Source organism: Salmo salar, chromosome 09 (assembly GCF_965601325.2).
Source record: "Salmo salar chromosome 09, fSalSal1, whole genome shotgun sequence".
NCBI classification, from domain to species: domain Eukaryota; kingdom Metazoa; phylum Chordata; class Actinopteri; order Salmoniformes; family Salmonidae; genus Salmo; species Salmo salar.
Window position 1 is genome coordinate 24,837,169 of NC_138299.1, and position 17,599 is coordinate 24,854,767.

At 41.7% G+C, this 17,599-nt stretch overlaps 1 protein-coding gene across 4 annotated transcripts in view; it reads left to right on the forward strand.

Moving 5' to 3' along the window:
* The first annotated feature begins 16,298 nt into the window (after positions 1-16,298).
* tdrd9 (tudor domain containing 9) overlaps positions 16,299-17,599 on the forward strand; it is a 31,413-nt gene continuing 30,112 nt past the window's right edge. Inside the window, exon 1 of one of the 4 annotated variants that reach the window (XM_014210746.3) lies at positions 16,299-16,881. In XM_014210746.3, the coding sequence (XP_014066221.3) occupies positions 16,757-16,881 (125 nt within the window). In that variant the 5' untranslated portion in view covers positions 16,299-16,756. The remainder of the gene's footprint in view (positions 16,882-17,599) is intronic. The other 3 variants (XM_045723506.2, XM_014210743.3, XM_014210745.3) reach the window with 3 other exon arrangements.

Consider the following 17,599-nt stretch of genomic DNA (forward strand, 5'->3'; position numbering starts at 1 on the left):
GATTGGGCTCATTGATTCGAGTTGAAACGTAAATGCTGCGCTTATGGAATGGCATGCTTTGAGCACTAATGAAAAGTGCTATTTACATTGAAAAATGAATGCCATATGTTATGTTTGCTATAGGCCTATTGTTTACTTTTTTGTTGGTGACACTTTATCTTGATAATATGCAGCTGTTTAAAGGGCAAATCCACAGATGAAACAAACGACCACCCTGCCTCTGTTTTGGTAAAAAGCTGAGGGACAGGGCTGGAGAAATGTAACCACTCTCAGATTTATAGACAGCGCTATGGGTGCAAGGACTGACCATCCATGATATAAACTTTGTTTTAACTATGTTATGAGGCTATACAGTGTTAAAATTTAAACACTGTTTACAAACATTGGAGTAAAACAAGCTTATATTTGGGGTTCTCATGGAGTGGGACAGTTGAACTAAGCTCATGAGGCATAAGTGATATTTTTCAAGAATCAATGTACAGTTGAAGTCGGACGTTTACATACACCTTAGCCAAATACATTTAAACTCAGTTTTTCACAATTCCTGACATTTAATCCTAGTAAAAATTCCCTGTTTTAGGTCAGTTAGGATCACCACTTTATTTTAAGAATGTGAAATGTCAGAATAATAGTAGAGAGAATTATTTATTTCATCACATTCCCAGTGGGTCAGAAGTTTTCATACACTCAATTAGTATTTGGTAGCGTTGCCTTTAAATTGTTTAACCTCGGTCAAACGTTTCGGGTAGCCTTCCACAAGCTTCCCACAATAAGTTGGGTGAATTTTGGCCCATTCCTCCTGACAGAGCTGGTGTAACTGAGTCAGGTTTGTAGGCCTCCTTGCTCGCACACGCTTTTTCAGTTCTGCCCACAAATGTTCTATAGGATTGAGATCAGGGCTTTGTGATGGCCACTCCAATATCTTGACTTTGTTGTCCTTAAGCCATTTTGCCACAACTTTGGAAGTACGCTTGGGGTCATTGTCCATTTGGAAGACCCATTTGCGACCAAGCTTTAACTTCCTGACTGATGTCTTGAGCTGCTGGTTCAATATATCCACATATTTTTCCTGCCTCATGATGCCATCTATTTTGTGAAGTGCAACAGTCCCTCCTGCAGCAAAGCACACCCACAACATGATGCTGCCACCCCCGTGCTTCACGGTTGGGATGGTGTTCTTTGGCTTGCAAGCCTCCCCCTTTGTCCTCCAAACATAACGATGGTCATTATGGCCAAACAGTTCTATTTTTGTTTCATCAGACCAGAGGACATTTCTCCAAAAAGTACGATCTTTGTCCCCATGTGCAGTTGCAAACCGTAGTCTGGCTTTTTCATGGCGGTTTTGGAGCAGTGGCTTCTTCCTTGGTGAGCGGCCTTTCAGGTTATGTCGATACAGGACTCGTTTGACTGTGGATATAGATACTTTTGTACCTGTTTCCGCCAGCATCTTCACAAGGTCCTTTGCTGTTGTTCTGGGATTGATTTGCACTTTTCGCAAAAAAGTACGTTCATCTCTAGGAGACAGAACGCGTCTCCTCGCTGTTGGGACATCAGTCCGAGGAGGTGAGAACAGTCGGCTGTGCACCTCAGTAGGAGATTTGGGTAGGGTAGTGACACTTACTACCCGGAGCCATAGCCTTTTTCCCCCCTGTTAGACTTAGCGACGTGTTTCATACGTTGGGCATGGTTATTTTGTTAGTTATTTTTGTGTGGTGTCTGTGGGCTGAGCAGTTGTCTCGGGGGCACATCCGTGGCTTGGGGGAATCTGCCAGCGTGCTGTGTGGTTTATTTCCTTGCCAGCGGGCTACAATGCATAATTACCCACAGCAAATCTGCACGAAGACTAGGGTTGAGTTTCTGGAGGTTTTGGGGAAGCTCCATATCTATCTCATCTCTCTTCTGTGGTGCCCAGTGTGATTGTCACTTCTCTTGTGGTCCGGTCTGGTGTGTTCAGCAGAGAGGAAGAGCGAGATATTGTTTGGGGGTATTTACTTCTGACTATGGCGTCTAATGTAAACGAGTTCATTCGCTTTCCATCAGGGGAACTGTTAGAATTATGTACTAAAGAACATCTGTTGAAGATCGCTGAACACTACAAGGTTGAAATGAGTGATAAACGTCAACAAAAATTATATTATGTTAATATTGAAGGCCAATCTGATGGAGAGTGGTATTCTTGAAGTTACCACTGGGCAGCTGCTGCTGAGGACTCGCCGTCTCCCCGTAACGTTACAATGTCTGCTCCATCTGTTAATCCTCGTAGTCTTCTTTTTGAACAGAAGAAAGAACTGCTTCTGTTACAGCTAAAGCATGATCGTGAGAAGCTAGAGCATGACCGTGTAAAATATAAACAATTATTGCCATTTTAACAGGATTTGGAGCGTGCTGATCGGGTAAAGTATGAAAAGGAATTGGAATTTAAACAGGATTTGGAGCGTGCTAAAATCAAGCTGCAAAAGAGCGGCTAGAGCTGGTTAGGGAAGGAAAGCTCTCAGGGAGAGTTTGCTCTGGGAAGGTGACCCAGATTTATCCCGGGTCATTCCTCTTTTGGTCGTGCCCCGGACACATTTGATATTGTTGGGAATTTACGGTTGTTGGCTAAATTGAATGAGAAGGACCCTGAGACATTCTTTTCGTTGTTTGAGCGTGTTGCTGATGCTAGGAGTTGGCCTGATTCTGACCGCACTTTAATGTTGCAGTGTGTGTTGACTGGTAAAGCGCAGGAAGCATATTCAGCTCTTAGTGTAGCCGACAGTGTCAGTTATGATAAGGTTAAAATGGCTGTGTTACAGATTTACGAATTGGTCCCTGAGGCTTACTGCCAACGATTTAGAACTTTAAAAAGGGATAATAAACAGACTCATGTTGCGTTGTGCGAGAGTTATCTTCACAGTTTAATCGCTGGTGTTCCGCATCTGCAGTTATGACTTTCCAAGGGCTGTGTGATCTGATTATGCTAGAGCAATTTAAGGACACAATCCCTGATCATATAGCCACGTACATTAATGAACGAAAAGTAAAGACTGTCGCTGAAGCTGCGGTTTTGGCGGACGAGTATGTTTTCACTCACAAACGTGTCTTTGCAGAACCCCGTATTCGGAGTGAGTGGGGGCGTTCAGAGAGATTTGGGCCTCACTCACCGAGATACTTTGGTTCACGGGCAGAGTTTCATTCAACTAGGGTTGAGCCTGACTCCTGTGGTAAAGCTGACTTTGGTCAAGAGTGTCACTACTGTCAAGGTTCGGGTCATTGGAAAAACCAATGTCCGGTTCTCAGGGCTAGGGGTAAATTCAGTACTTGCGCTTACGTTAAATCTAAGCCTACGGCATTAGCGGCACCTGTTCCACATCAGTTCACTCCTGACACATTGTCTCATGCCCACGGGCATGGGAAAGTTCATATTGACCCAGACTATTTACCTTTCATTATAGAGGGTTTTGTGTCTATGTTAGGAAGTAAGGACCTAGTGCCAGTGAAGATCCTGAGAGACACAGGTGCCTCTGAATCGTTTGTGTTGGAGTCTGTTGTCCCTTCTCTGTTGAGACTGATTCGGGAATAGTGTTCTAATTAGGGGAATAGGTTTGAACAGTCTGTCAGTTACATTGCATAAACTGATGTTGGATTGTGGACTGGTGAAAGGTGAGGTTGTTGTGGGGGTGCGTCCTTCGTTGTCTATTGAGGGTATTGTCGTGACGTTGTATTAGTTAATGTGACGACTGTTGCTCATCGAATGATTAACGGTTTATAATTGAGTGATTAAATGAATCAAGCAATTATTAACTCATTAACCTGGGGCACCATGGGAAAATTAGTTTTATTGAGTTTCTATTTCCCAAATTAACTCAAAGTATATCAGAATATCGATTTTACAACAGTCGCTAATTAATCAATTTCCTCTACAATCTCATTCTGAATGTCGCATAATCCGGGAATCTGCACGGACCCGGGTCCCACCAATGAGTTCGTACCACACCAATCTTAGTTGATTATTTATTTACTAGAAAGCTAAAATGATGATAAAAGATACACATACACAAAACACAGTCTAGGCTATTGATTAGGACTTAGTATAACGGGCCAACACACTATGGCGCGTGTTACCCAAAATGGGGATTTAAAAGAGAGAGAAAAAGAGAAAATACACGAGAGAAATATACATTTGGGTGCATTTGTCAGCTATGCTTATTTTAATCCTAGCCTTGCCCCGAACTGCCGCTCTTATGGGTCAGAATATAATGATGTAATTACGTGTTGGAGGTCTCAGATGGGAAGCTCCGCGTGGGTCGTTTAGGCTGCTCAATGACGCACTTCTCCGGCGCAACTCTCTGGTTGTCCTCACGATGTCAGTGTCCTTTTTGGCTTAGTGGTCTGATTCTTCTCCCTTGCTCTGGAAGGGGTCTTCTGAGGACAGACAGCTCTGTAGCTCACAGCGTAGGAATGAAACAGTGTAGATAACACGATTCAATGGAGAGTGGAGGCTAGGTGGTTCGGCTTGAATTCACCCGCTTAGACACAGCTACTCATCCGTAGCTTGGGTAGAAAAAGATTTCTTTGTCTTCAACCTTGTGTGGTGTTGTGGAGTTCGTTGACCTTTTAGACCTTGGCTGCAGCTTGGGTCACTTAGTCTGATCTGTTCATTCTTAACCCCCATGTCTTATACCCTCGGGTCAGAAGTGGGCATAACTGCCTTTAGGGCAATTCTCTGGGCGTACCAAGTTAAGAGGCAAGGTCTAGATTTTACTCAAATCCAATTTTAGACAACTAACTTCACATTTCATCTTTACCAAAACATTCTCTTTGATTTGAGCATTTTCCACACAATGTACAATGTATAAACATCAGGCATATACTGGGAAAACTCTTAAAGTTACAATGTTTTCGTAATAACATCACCTATTAACCTTTAATAACAACACAAAAATTACATACATTTTCATATTCCATCTATCGTCATGACCACCATTGTGGCTGACGGAAACCATTGTTCCAAAGTCCCTTTATTGCATGTTTAATGTTCTGAGGCTGGTTTTCCATAGTGAGAGGACAAAATAATTTTGTCTGTGACCTAAGATTTATCATGGGCGTGAGGGGTCATAAAATCCCCACATCTTCAGACCCCTAGATCTCTCCTCCTCTGTTGGGGTTGAGAGATACTCTGTAGGGTTGTGGTCTCCTGTAACCTGACCTGATCAGGACAGTCATGACAGTATCGACGTTATCCTTGGGAATAACTTGGCTGGTGAGCGTGTATGGCCTGTCGTGTTTCCATCTCTAGTGGTTTCCGCTAAGCCGTCATTTGTAGGGATTCCTGATGAGAGTGCGCAGAGTTTCCCCAGAGGTGTTCTCTGCGTGTGCAGTGACGCGTTCTATGAGCCGTGGCGACCTGGTCACTGCGCCGGCTAACGAGAATGCCACAAAGAAATCTGTCACTACTTTCCCTGCTATCCCGTTATCTGTACCCCGCTCCGATCTAATCAAGGCGCAACGGGCTGACCTCACATTAGAAGAGTGCTGTGACCAAATTGTGCCTGTGGAATAGTTGGGAGATGTCGTCCATGGCTATTTTCTCCAAGAGGATGTCCTGATGAGAAAGTGGGTGTCTCGTGGTAGTTGTTTTCTGGGGGAGGCGATTAGTCAGGTTGTTGTACCAGTTAAGCTTCGAGAGTTGGTGATGACAACTTCCCACAACGACGTTGCTGGACATATGTTGGCCAGCAACATATGTCTGCTGCCAATTGTTGGCTCTCCTTTACAAGCCAAGTTTGAAGATCCATATACGGTTGTGCGCCAGTGCACTGAGCAAAACAATCTAGTTGCCACTCCAGAACGGAGAAAAGCACACCAACTGTGCCATGTAAATTTGTTAAAACCCTATTATGCACATTCCTCTGAGGCTGAACAGTGGGAGTCTACAGTGGACGGTAAACCTGTTATTTTGTCCGATACCGTTATTTCACTGGGTTCTTGTCATGCTAGGTCCGTGCATGAGGAGGAAGATGTTCTTGGTCCCGACGATTGCATATGCAGGGTAGATTGAAAAATTCAGAGACACTGGATATTTTAGACAGCCTTCTCGCTCATCTACCTGTTGATGGGCGGAAAGAGATGGTTGGTCTGATTTGGAGATTTCCAGGTTTATTTTCTGATACACCTACACGTACAAACTTAATAGAACACGATATTGACGTTGGAGATGCTGACCCCATTCGTCACCGGTTCTATAGTTTCTTCAGAGAAACTGCGTTGTCTGGATGCTGAGGTCAGGTACATGTTGAAGAGTGATATAGCAGAGCCTTCTTTCTCCAGTTGGGCTTCTCCTTGTATCTTGGTCAGTAAACCGGATGGGACAAACAGATTTTGTATGGACTACCGTAAGGTAAGCCAGATTCATTTCCTCTTCCTCGGATGGAGGACTGCGTTGATCAAGTCGGAGCAGCTAAGTTTGTGAGCAAATTTGACCTGTTAAAGGGATATTGGCAGGTGCCACTGACGAGTAGGGCACGTGAAATCTCTGCCTTTATTACACCCTCTGTTCTGTACTCGTATTCTGTACTCGTATTACACCTACCACTTTTTAGCAACTTATGAACAGGGTTGTCTCAGGTCTGGCCGGGTGCGCTGTTTATCTGGACAATGTAGTGACATATGCAGATACTTGGGAGGAACATCTGTCCCGTATTCAAGCCTTGTTCGACCGCCTAGCTGCAGGTCGCCTGACGATCAATCTGGCTAAATGTGAGTTTGCTCAGGCGACCGTTACATACCTTGGAAAAGTGGTTGGGCAGGGTGAAGTGCGTCCTGTTTGGGCTAAGGTGGTAGCTATTGATGCTTTTCCACCACCAACTACTAAAAAGGAACTGATGCGTTTCTTGGGAATGATTGGTTATTACCGTAGTTTTTGTAGGAACTTCTCTACTGTGGTCACTCCCTTGACAGATTTGCTGAAAGCTAAGGCTGTTTACGTATGGTCTTCTCGTAGTCAACAGGCTTTTGAAGATGCAAAGAGGTTGCTTACCTCAACTCCGGTCCTGGCTGCTCCTCGCGTGGATTTGTCATTTACGTTGCAGGTGGATGCTAGTCATGTGGGGGGAGGTGCTGTTTTGCTGCAAGAAAATGTGTCTGGTGTTGAGAGGCCTGTTAGTTTCTTTTCCAAAAAGTTGAACCATTATCAGTTGAACTACTCTGTCATTCAAAAAAAAAGCGCTAGCACTCATATGGGCACTACAACACTTTGAGGTGTATGTCGGGTTGGGAGTAGTACCTATTGTGGTCTACACCGACCAGAACCCTCTCACCTTTTTGAAGTCCATGTGTCCTAACCAGAGGATAATGAGATGGTGTTTATTTTTACAAGCATTCCATCTCGATGTGCGGCACATCCGGGGGACGGATAATGTCATTGCTGACGCACTTTCTCGTGCGCCCTGTTCCTGAATGTCCACGTGACTGACCACTGTTATTTTGTGTTTGGTATTATCCTGTTCTGTCGCTCCTGTCTGTTCCCTTCTGGTCTCGTTTTCTTCTTTCCTCTTAAAGGTTGCTTCCTGTCCGCAAAGGTTGCTGAGGTCTGGGCAGGACGAGGTTGGCTGGGGCAAGTGGAAGTGTAAACACGTAACCCCCTCATCAATTTGAGACGCATAGGCTGGGTCAATTTGGGACGCAGAGGCTGGGTCAATTTGTTTGTGTGACTGGTATGGTGTTCCGGGGTCCTTGCTGGTCCCCGGTTTTATGGGGGGGGGGGACCCTCCCACTCTGTCTGCCGAATTCTTTCTCTTTGCTCTTGTTTTCCTTAATAGGATGTCGGTGGGCGGAGCCGGGAGGGTCGTTAGCAAAATGGGACACACCTGGGCTCGGGTGTGACCCAGGATAAATGCACCTCTTCCCCATTCATTGAGGAGACTCTCCATGCAGACACTGATTGATTTTCGTTGTTTGCGTTGGCACCTTTCAACACCCCTCCTTATCAACTTTATGCATGCAACCACTCACTTACACTACTGATTACACACAGCATTATTAATTGTATTTAGTTTACTTTAGTCAATGAATATATTTAGTTATTCCTTATCTCCACGATGTCTCCTTTTTTGTTATGAACTTTGAGCCGGTTCGTGATATTATACTTGGATACTATTGTTTGTACAGATGAACGTGGTACCTTCAGGCGTTTGGAAATTACTCCCAAGGTTGAACCAGACTTGTGGAGGTCTACAACTTTTTTCCCTGAGGTCTTTGCTGATTTATTTGGATTTTTTCATGATGTCAAGCAAAGAGGCACTGAGTTTGAAGGTAGGCCTTGAAATACACCCACAGGTACACCTTCAATTGACTCAAATTATGTCAATTAGCCTTTGACATAATTTTCTGGCATTTTTCAAGCTGTTTAAAGGCACAGTCAACTTAGTGTATGTAAACTTCTGACCCACTGGAATTGTGATACAGTGAATTATAAGTGAAATAATCCGTCTAAACAATTGTTGGAAAAATTACTTGTCATGCACACAGTAATGTCCTAACCGACTTGCCAAAACTATAGTTTGTTAACAAGAAATTTGTGGAGTGGTTGAAAAACGAGTTTTAATGACTCCAACCTAAGTGTATGTAAACTTCTGACTTCAACTGTATGTAACGGATTACATGAAATCCGTTACTCCCCAACCCTGGACTAAACATATTACATGAAATCCGTTACTCCCCAACACTGGACTAAACATATTAAATGTAAATCCGTTACTCCCCAACCCTGGACTAAACATATTAAATGTAAATCCGTTACTCCCCAACCCTGGACTAAACATATTAAATGTAAATCCACTCCAATTAGTATGATATGTTTTGTATGGTATATATCTGGTTGGAACCAAAATTATTTTCCAATCGTTTCGTTATGATCCATTTTTTAAATATATTTTTCCGTTCCGCTGTTCTGACCATAAAAATAAAGTGGTTTATAACATTCCTTTCCTTTTTAAATCTCAAATATACTATTATTTTTTATATTTTTTACATATAGCTCGAAATTACTAAGGAGCAGCTTGCTATGGAGCGGGCAAGCTATTTGCATGCATTGGACAGACAAGTGTAGGGCATGAGATGCAACTGAAATGTTGCAGGTGGGTAGAGAGCGTGAGGGTGGAAGAGGCTTGGCTTGAAGCACGGGGCATCTTGTTTGCATTATTTGAATTAGGCCAACATAATTATACCTACGGAGGAGTGTCTTCTATGAAGGAACTTTGAATGTCTTTGAACTTCAGAGTTGGCTTAACGTTGGACCAGAGAAGCTAGCTAACAAGCTTGTGTGTGCAGAGTGGTGCCAGAATTAAAATAAAAGCACATTTTTTTAAACCTTTTTGTAGTTAATAAATCCAATGTGAAACGTATTAACTAGAATCTTTAACTAGCATTGAAAAGGTTAATCCATTCTTCTATAATAAAAAAATTCTCCCTAATTTCTGAATCATGCTGGTAAAATCAGTAGGCTACTAGACTATGCTTTGGAGGGGGAGAGGCGGGTTGCCTATACACGCACCGGCAAAGATTTTCAGCTGGCAGGCAGACACTAGAATACATTTCTGAGTGACAGAGTGAGGGCTTTGCATAGGCGTTTTTGTGGGACTGGAAAAACATGCCCAGAATATAAGAATGTCATTAACCGGTTCCCGTGCTTTTAAAATAATGGTTCTGTTCCGTTAACAGTATAGATCACTTTCGTTCACGGTTCTGATTCTGTTCCTCAAAACATTGTTGTTTTCCAGTTTTCGGTTCTGTTCCCTGAACTGGTTCCAACCCCTGGTATGTATTAATTTGTGGATGTCCATCATTCATTTTGTATGATATGTTACGAATTGCAATAAGTTACAAATTTGCAAAATGTATGACATTGTAGCGACCCTGGTTGGTGTAGTGGTCTAAGGCACTGCATCTCAGTGCAAGAGGCGTCAGTACAGTCCCTGGTTCGATTCCAGGCTGTATCACATCTGGCTCTGATTGGGAGTCCCAGAGGGCGGCGCACAATTGGCCCAGCATCATCCGGGTTTGGCTGGGGTACAGTTGAAGTCGGAAGTTTACATATACTTAGGTTGGAGTCATTAAAACTCGTTTTTCAACCACTCCACAAATTTCTTGTTAACAAACTATAGTTTTGGCAAGTCGGTTAGGACATCTACTGTGTGCATGACATAAGTCATTTTTCCAACAATTGTTTACAGATTATTTCACTTATAAGCTTCTGATAGGCTAATTGACATCATTTGAGTCAATTGGAAGTGTACCAGTGGATGTATTTCAAGGCCTACCTTCAAACTCAGTGTCTCTTTGCTTGACGTCATGGGAAAATCAAAAGAAATCAGCCAAGAAAAAAATTGTAGACATCCACAAGTCTGGTTCAACCTTGGGAGCAATTTCCAAACGCCTGAAGGTGCCACCTTCATCTGTACAAACAATAGTACGCAAGTATAAACACCATGGGACCACACAGCCGTCATACCGCTCAGGAAGGAGAAACATTCTGTCTCCTAGAGATGAACGTACTTTGTTGCGAAAAGTGCAAATCAATCCCAGAACAACAGCAAAGGACCTTGTGAAGATGCTGGAGGAAACAGGTACAAAAGTATCTATATCCACAGTAAAACGAGTCCTATATCGACATAACCTGAAAGGCTGCTCAGCAAAGAAGAAGCCACTGCTCCAAAACCGCCATTAAAAAAGCCAGACTACGGTTTGCAACTGCACATGGGGACAAAGATCATACTTTTTGGAGAAATGTCCTCTGGTCTGATGAAACAAAAATAGAACTGTTTGGCCATAATGACCATCGTTATGTTTGGAGGACAAAGGGGGAGGCTTGCAAGCTGAAGAACACCATCCCAACCGTGAAGCACGGGGGGTGGCAGCATCATGTTGTGGGTGTGCTTTGCTGCAGGAGGGACTGGTGCACTTCACAAAATAGATGGCATCATGAGAAAGGAAAAGTATGTGGATATATTGAACCAACATCTCAAGACATCAGTCAGGAAGTTAAAGCTTGGTCGCAAATGGGTCTTCCAAATGGACAATGACCCAAAGCGTACTTCCAAAGTTGTGGCAAAATAGCTTAATGACAAAGTCAAGGTATTGGAGTGGCCATCACAAAGCCCTGACCTCAATCCTATAGAAAATTTGTGGGCACAACTGAAAAAGCGTGTGCGAGCAAGGAGGCCTACAAACCTCACTCAGTTACACCAGCTCTGTCAGGAGGAATGGGCCAAAATTCACCCAACTTATTGTGGGAAGCTTGTGGAAGGCTACCCAAAACGTTTGACCCAAGTTAAACAATTTAAAGGCAATGCTACCAAATACTAATTGAGTGTATGAACTTCTGACCCACTGGGAATGTGATGAAAGAAAAAAGCTGAAATTAATCACTCTCTCTACTATTATTCTGACATTTCACATTCTTAAAATAAAGTGGTGATCCTAACTGACCTAAGACAGGGAATTTTTACTAGGATTAAATGTCAGGAATTGTGAAAAAATGTGTTTAAATATATTTGGCTAAGGTGTATGTAAACTTCTGACTTCAACTGTAGGCAGTCATTGTAAATAAGAATTTGTTCTTAAAACCTGTCGGGGCTAGGGGGCAGTATTTGCACGGCCGGATAAAAAACGTACCCGATTTAATCTGGTTACTACTCCTGCCCAGTAACTAGAATATGCATATAATTAGTAGATTTGGATAGAAAACACTCTAAAGTTTCTAAAACGGTTTGAATGGTGTCTGAGTATAACAGAACTCATATGGCAGGCCAAAACCTGAGAAGATTCCATGCAGGAAGTGGAAATCTGATTTGTGGAATCACCTTCAACACTTTGCCTATGAAACACACCGTGCGTTAGGATTCATTTAGCACTTCCTAAGGCTTCCACTAGATGTCAACAGTCTTTACAAAGTGGTTTGAGTCTTCTATGGTAGAAACTGACCGAAAGAGAGGCTTGGAAAGTTGGTCATAGAGGGAGGGCCATTACTACTATGACGCGGGCGCCCATGGGTACCCTTTTGTTCCGAAACGTTTAGTAAGACAATGAAATTGTCTGCCTTGAATATTATTGAAGCTCTGATTGAAAAAGGCCCTAAAGATTTATGTTATACAACGTTTGACATGTTTGAACGAACGTAAATATATATTTTTTGCACATTCGTGACGACAAGTCCGGCGCGCCTCGTACATTATGAGTAGCCTTCGGAACGCGCTAACAAGAAGGAGCTATAGGGACATAAATTATTAACTTTTTCGAACAAAACTACATTTGTTGTGGACCTGGGATTCCTGGAAGTGCCTTCTGATGAAGATAATCAAAGGTAAGGGAATATTTACAATAGTATATTTGATTTTAGATGGTTCCAAGATGGCGCTAAGCTGTATCGCCAAGGCCTATTTTTCTCAGCATAGCATCTTGTTTATTGCATAGTGTGATTTCCCAGTAAAGTTATTTTTAAATCTGGCAATGCGGTTGCATTCACGAGATGTTAATCTATAATTCTTTGAATGACAATATTACATTTTTAAAATGTTTTCAAATAGTAATTTTGTAAATTGTAGCGCTGATCCACCGGAAGCATTTGAGGGAAAATATTTTCTGAACGTCACGCGCCGATGTAAATTGCTGTTTTTATATATAAATATTAACTTTATCGAACAAAAAATGCATGTATTGTGTAACATGATGTCCTAGGAGTGTCATCTGATGAAGATTGTCAAAGGTTAGTGCTGCATTTAGCTGTGTTTTGGGTATTTGTGATGCATGCTAGTTGCTTTGAAAATGGCAGTGTGATTATTTTTGGCTGGGTACTCTCCTAACATAATCTAATGTTTTGCTTTTGCTGTAAAGCCTTTTTGAAATCGGACAACGTGGGTCGGCTCAGGAGAGGTGTATCTATAAAATGGTGTAAAATAGTAATATGTTTGAGAAATTGAAGTTATAGCATTTATGAGGTATTTGTATTTCGCGCGACGCGATTCCACTGGCTGTTGACTAGGGTGGGACGCAAGCGTCCCACAGGCTAACTGACTTGCCTAGTTAACTTCTCTAGGGCCAGCGGGACGAAATCGTCCCACCTACGTAACAGCCAGTGGAATCCTGTGGCGCGTTATTCAAATACCTTAGAAATGCTATTACTTCAATTTCTCAAACATATGACTATTTTACACCATTTTAAAGACAAGACTCTCGTTAATCTAACCACACTGTCCGATTTCAAAAAGGCTTTACAACGAAAGCAAAACATTAGATTATGTCAGCAGAGTACCCAGACAGAAATAATCAGACACCCATTTTTCAAGCTAGCATATAATGTCACAAAAACCCAGAAGACAGCTAAATGCAGCACTAACCTTTGATGATCTTCATCAGATGACACACCTAGGACATTATGTTATACAATACATGCATGTTTTGTTCAATCAAGTTCATATTTATATCAAAAACCAGCTTTTTACATTAGCATGTGACGTTCAGAACTAGCATACCCCCCGCAAACTTCCGGTGAATTTACTAAATTACTCACGATAAACGTTCACAAAAAGCATAACAATTATTTTAAGAATTATAGATACAGAACTCCTCTATGCACTCTATGTCCGATTTTAAAATAGCTTTTCGGTGAAAGCACATTTTGCAATATTCTAAGTAGATAGCCCGGCATCACAGGGCTAGCTATTTAGACACCCAGCAAGTTTAGCACTCACCAAAGTCAGATTTACTATAAGAAAAATGTTATTACCTTTGGTGTTCTTCGTCAGAATGCACTCCCAGGACTTCTACTTCAATAACAAATGTTGGTTTGGTCCCAAATAATCCATTGTTATATCCAAATAGCGGCGTTTTGTTCGTGCGTTCAAGACACTATCCGAAAGGGTAAAGAAGGGTGACGAGCATGGCGCATTTCGTGACAAAAAATGTCTAAATATTCCAATACCGTACTTCGAAGCATGTCAACTGCTGTTTAAAATCAATTTTTATGCAATTTTTCTCGTAAAAAAGCGATAATATTCTGACCGGGAATCTGCATTTAGGTAAACAGACGAAAGAAAATAAAGCATGGGGTCGACTCGGGCACGCGCCTAAGCACATTGTCCTCTGATCGGCCACTTGCCAAAAGCGTAAATGTGTTTCAGCCTGGGGCTGCCTCGATATCATTCAGGTTTTTCCCGGGCTCTGAGAGCCTATGGGAGCCGTAGGAAGTGTCACGTTACAGCAAAGATCCTCAGTCTTCAATAAAAAGAGCCAAGATGAACAACAACTTGTCAGACAGGCCACTTCCTGTATGGAATCTTCTCAGGTTTTTGCCTGCCATATGAGTTCTGTTATACTCACAGACACCATTCAAACAGTTTTAGAAACTTTAGGGTGTTTTCTATCCAAAGCCAATAATTATATGCATATTCTAGTTACTGGGCAGGAGTAGTAACCAGATTAAATCGGGTACGTTTTTTATCCGGCCGTGTCAATACTGCCCCCTACCCCCAACAGGTTAAATAAATAAAAAAGTTTAAACATTTTTAAACGCGGATAGTAACTGCCACTCGAGCATGCTTTTGTGGCACAGTCGATGGCTCGGTGGGCTTCGGGCCAGAAGGTTGAGGGTTTCATGCCATGCTCCCTGCCCGTTTCATTGCATCGGTGTCAGAAGTGAAAATGATCGTACCTTGCATCCATGACAGTGCGTGTGCTTAGCCGGTGAGCGCGGTCCTGTAAGACGGCGTCCTGTGAGGTCTAGCATGAGGACATGCTCTTTGAAAAGAGGGAGTTGTGTAGTGACCATGGTTTATAAGCGCAGATATCGAATCTGCCACTCGAGCATGCTTTTGTGGCACAGTCGATGGTGCACTGTGCCTTGGGCCAGAAGGTTGAGGGTTCAAGCCGCACTCCATTCCTGTTTCATTACAATATGTACGGATTCCAATTTGTTGTGGCTAACGTTAGCTAGGTGGCTAATGTTAACAAGGTTAGGGTTAAGGTTAGGAGTTAGCTATCCCTTCCCCTAACCCTTTAACCTAACATGCTAAAAAGTAGTATGTCGTTGCTAAAATGCTAAAAGTTGTCCATGATGAGATTTGAACGCACAACCTTTGGGTCGCTAGATGTTTGCATTATACCAACCACTCTCCTTCTGTTTTATGTAACCATACCAAACATATCATACTAATTTGAGTGTCTCGGATTTATATTTACTGTGTTACGTCTAGTCTGAGACCAGGCTTCAAAATTCTAAAAATGATGGTTAGAGGATTTTTCCCCCACATTTTGACAGTGAGGAAATATAACACATTTTCAATGCAGCCATTCGCACTTGTTGAAAACCAAATAAAGGCCTGGAAAAGTCTAAACGGAATCCTTGGTATGGCTCAACTCTGACATTACCATGTTGAAATTGAAAAGGATAGGCGTTTAAAGCTGCAATATTTAACTTTTTGGGCTACCCAACCAAATTCACATATAAATGTGAGTTATAGATCTGTCATTTTCATTGAAAGCAAGAAGTGGTAGATATGTTCTATGTGCGCTATTTCTATGCTTCCCATGCTTAATTTACCTTTTGCATATTTTCCTTTTGGAAACAGCTGTAAATACAATATTTGTGGTTATTGAAAATATATTTCACAGGGGATTACATGATAGTGATTCTCTACACTATTGCTTGTTTTGTCACAAACAAAAATTAGACAAACTATTAGAATTTTAGTAACCTGGAAATGGCAGAGCGATTTCTGCATATTGCACCTTTTAAGGTTAGGGGTAGGGACATCCCAAGGATATAACCAATACAGAGGTGTAAAGTACTTAAGTAAAAATACTTTAAAGTACTACTTAGGTAGTTTTGGGGGGTATCTGTACTTTATTATTTGTTTTTTTGACAACTTTTACTTCACTACATTCCTAAAGAACATAATGTACTTTTTACTCCATAAAATTTCCATGACACCCAAAAGTACTCGTTACATTTTGAATGCTTAGGACAGAAAATGGTCCAATTCACACACTTATCAAGAGAACCATCCCTACTGCCTATGATCTGTCGGACTCACTAAAATCAAATGCTTCGTTTGTAAATGATGTCTGAGTGTTGGCGTGTGCCCCTGGCTATCCGTACATTTTAAAACAATAACATTGTGTCATCTGGTTTGCTTAATATAAGGAATTTGAAATGATTCATACTTTTAGGCTACTTTTGATACTTAAGTATATTTAAAACCAAATACTTTTAGACTTTTACTCATGTTGTATTTTACTCGGTGACTTTCACTTTTCATTTTCTGTTAAGGTATCTTTACTTTTACTCAAGTATGACGTTTGTATACGTTTTCCACCAATGCGGCTCCCGAGGCTAAATCAGGGCAAAATGAGTTGACAACCCCTGCAGTAGATGGATGTTTGATCCAGACCAACACAGACTTCTCGACTCCTTTGCAGGGGATCCAGACCAACCTAGACTCCTTAACAGGGTTTCCACTAGTTACCGCAGCACAGTCAAAATTGTCTATATCGTAAAAAATGTATGAAAAAAAAGTTGTTATTTGGTCTTAATTTAGGGATAGGCATGTGGATTGCAGTGTGGTTAAGGTTAGGTTTAAAATCCAATTTTAATACGCGGGGTTTATGACTGGCAACCTTTTAGCAGGTGTACTGTCACGTGCCTTTGAACTCATTTAGAATTCTGCAGCATCACCATTGAACAAAGACCAACGGATCGGTCGCTGGAGTCCACAAAATAGTAAACATGAAGAAAGCAATAACTGCAGAACAGATAACAGAATGGTTTACATTAGGCACCCAATTTGCTAACATTAGAATTACAGATGAACCTCCAAAAAAAGTAAAGTCGGAGGAGTCATCAAGACAGAGGTAAGTAAACTGGCTAGCTAGCAAAATGTACAATTGAATTGCCCGCTAACTTGTATATGTTCCCTCGCACTGTAGCACACTAGCTACCAGACTGGAACTTTATACTTTTGTGTTAGCTAGCTACATTACTACTTGCCTGACAATCAGACTGATACCTCTGCTCTGGTTCAGTCTGATATTAATGCTATACATTTATTTGGAAGTGTCTTCTCATAAGATAATGTTATTCAACATTCTATTTTAACGTACTTGACCGGTTGTCCGTGCAGTTTGACCTTTTGCAGGTAGGAATATGAGACAATATATCCATAGACAAGTAAAATTACATCAACTTTTCAAAGCGCTTATAGTGTGTTGAGATTTCTCTCACCTGAAACACTTGCACGAGCTCGTTAAGTATGCATACGTTTGTATATTTCCATATTGGGCGCATGCTTCGGATGATAGAAATCTGAACGCACAGAGCTTTGAAAAGTTGACGTAATTATACTTCCCTGTGGATATATTGTCTCATATTCCTACCTGCAAAATGACCAACCTCACGGACAACCGGTAAATTATGTTATTTAGCATTCTGGCTTGTAGAGGTAATGATAGGAAACTTTCCTGACCCAAATGATCATTTCTCGCTGATGTAGAATTCTACGCATTTCAACGTCGGATCTTCAGGCTACATAGCTACCTACATAATTTTCAAGAACTACTGTATTAACTAGCC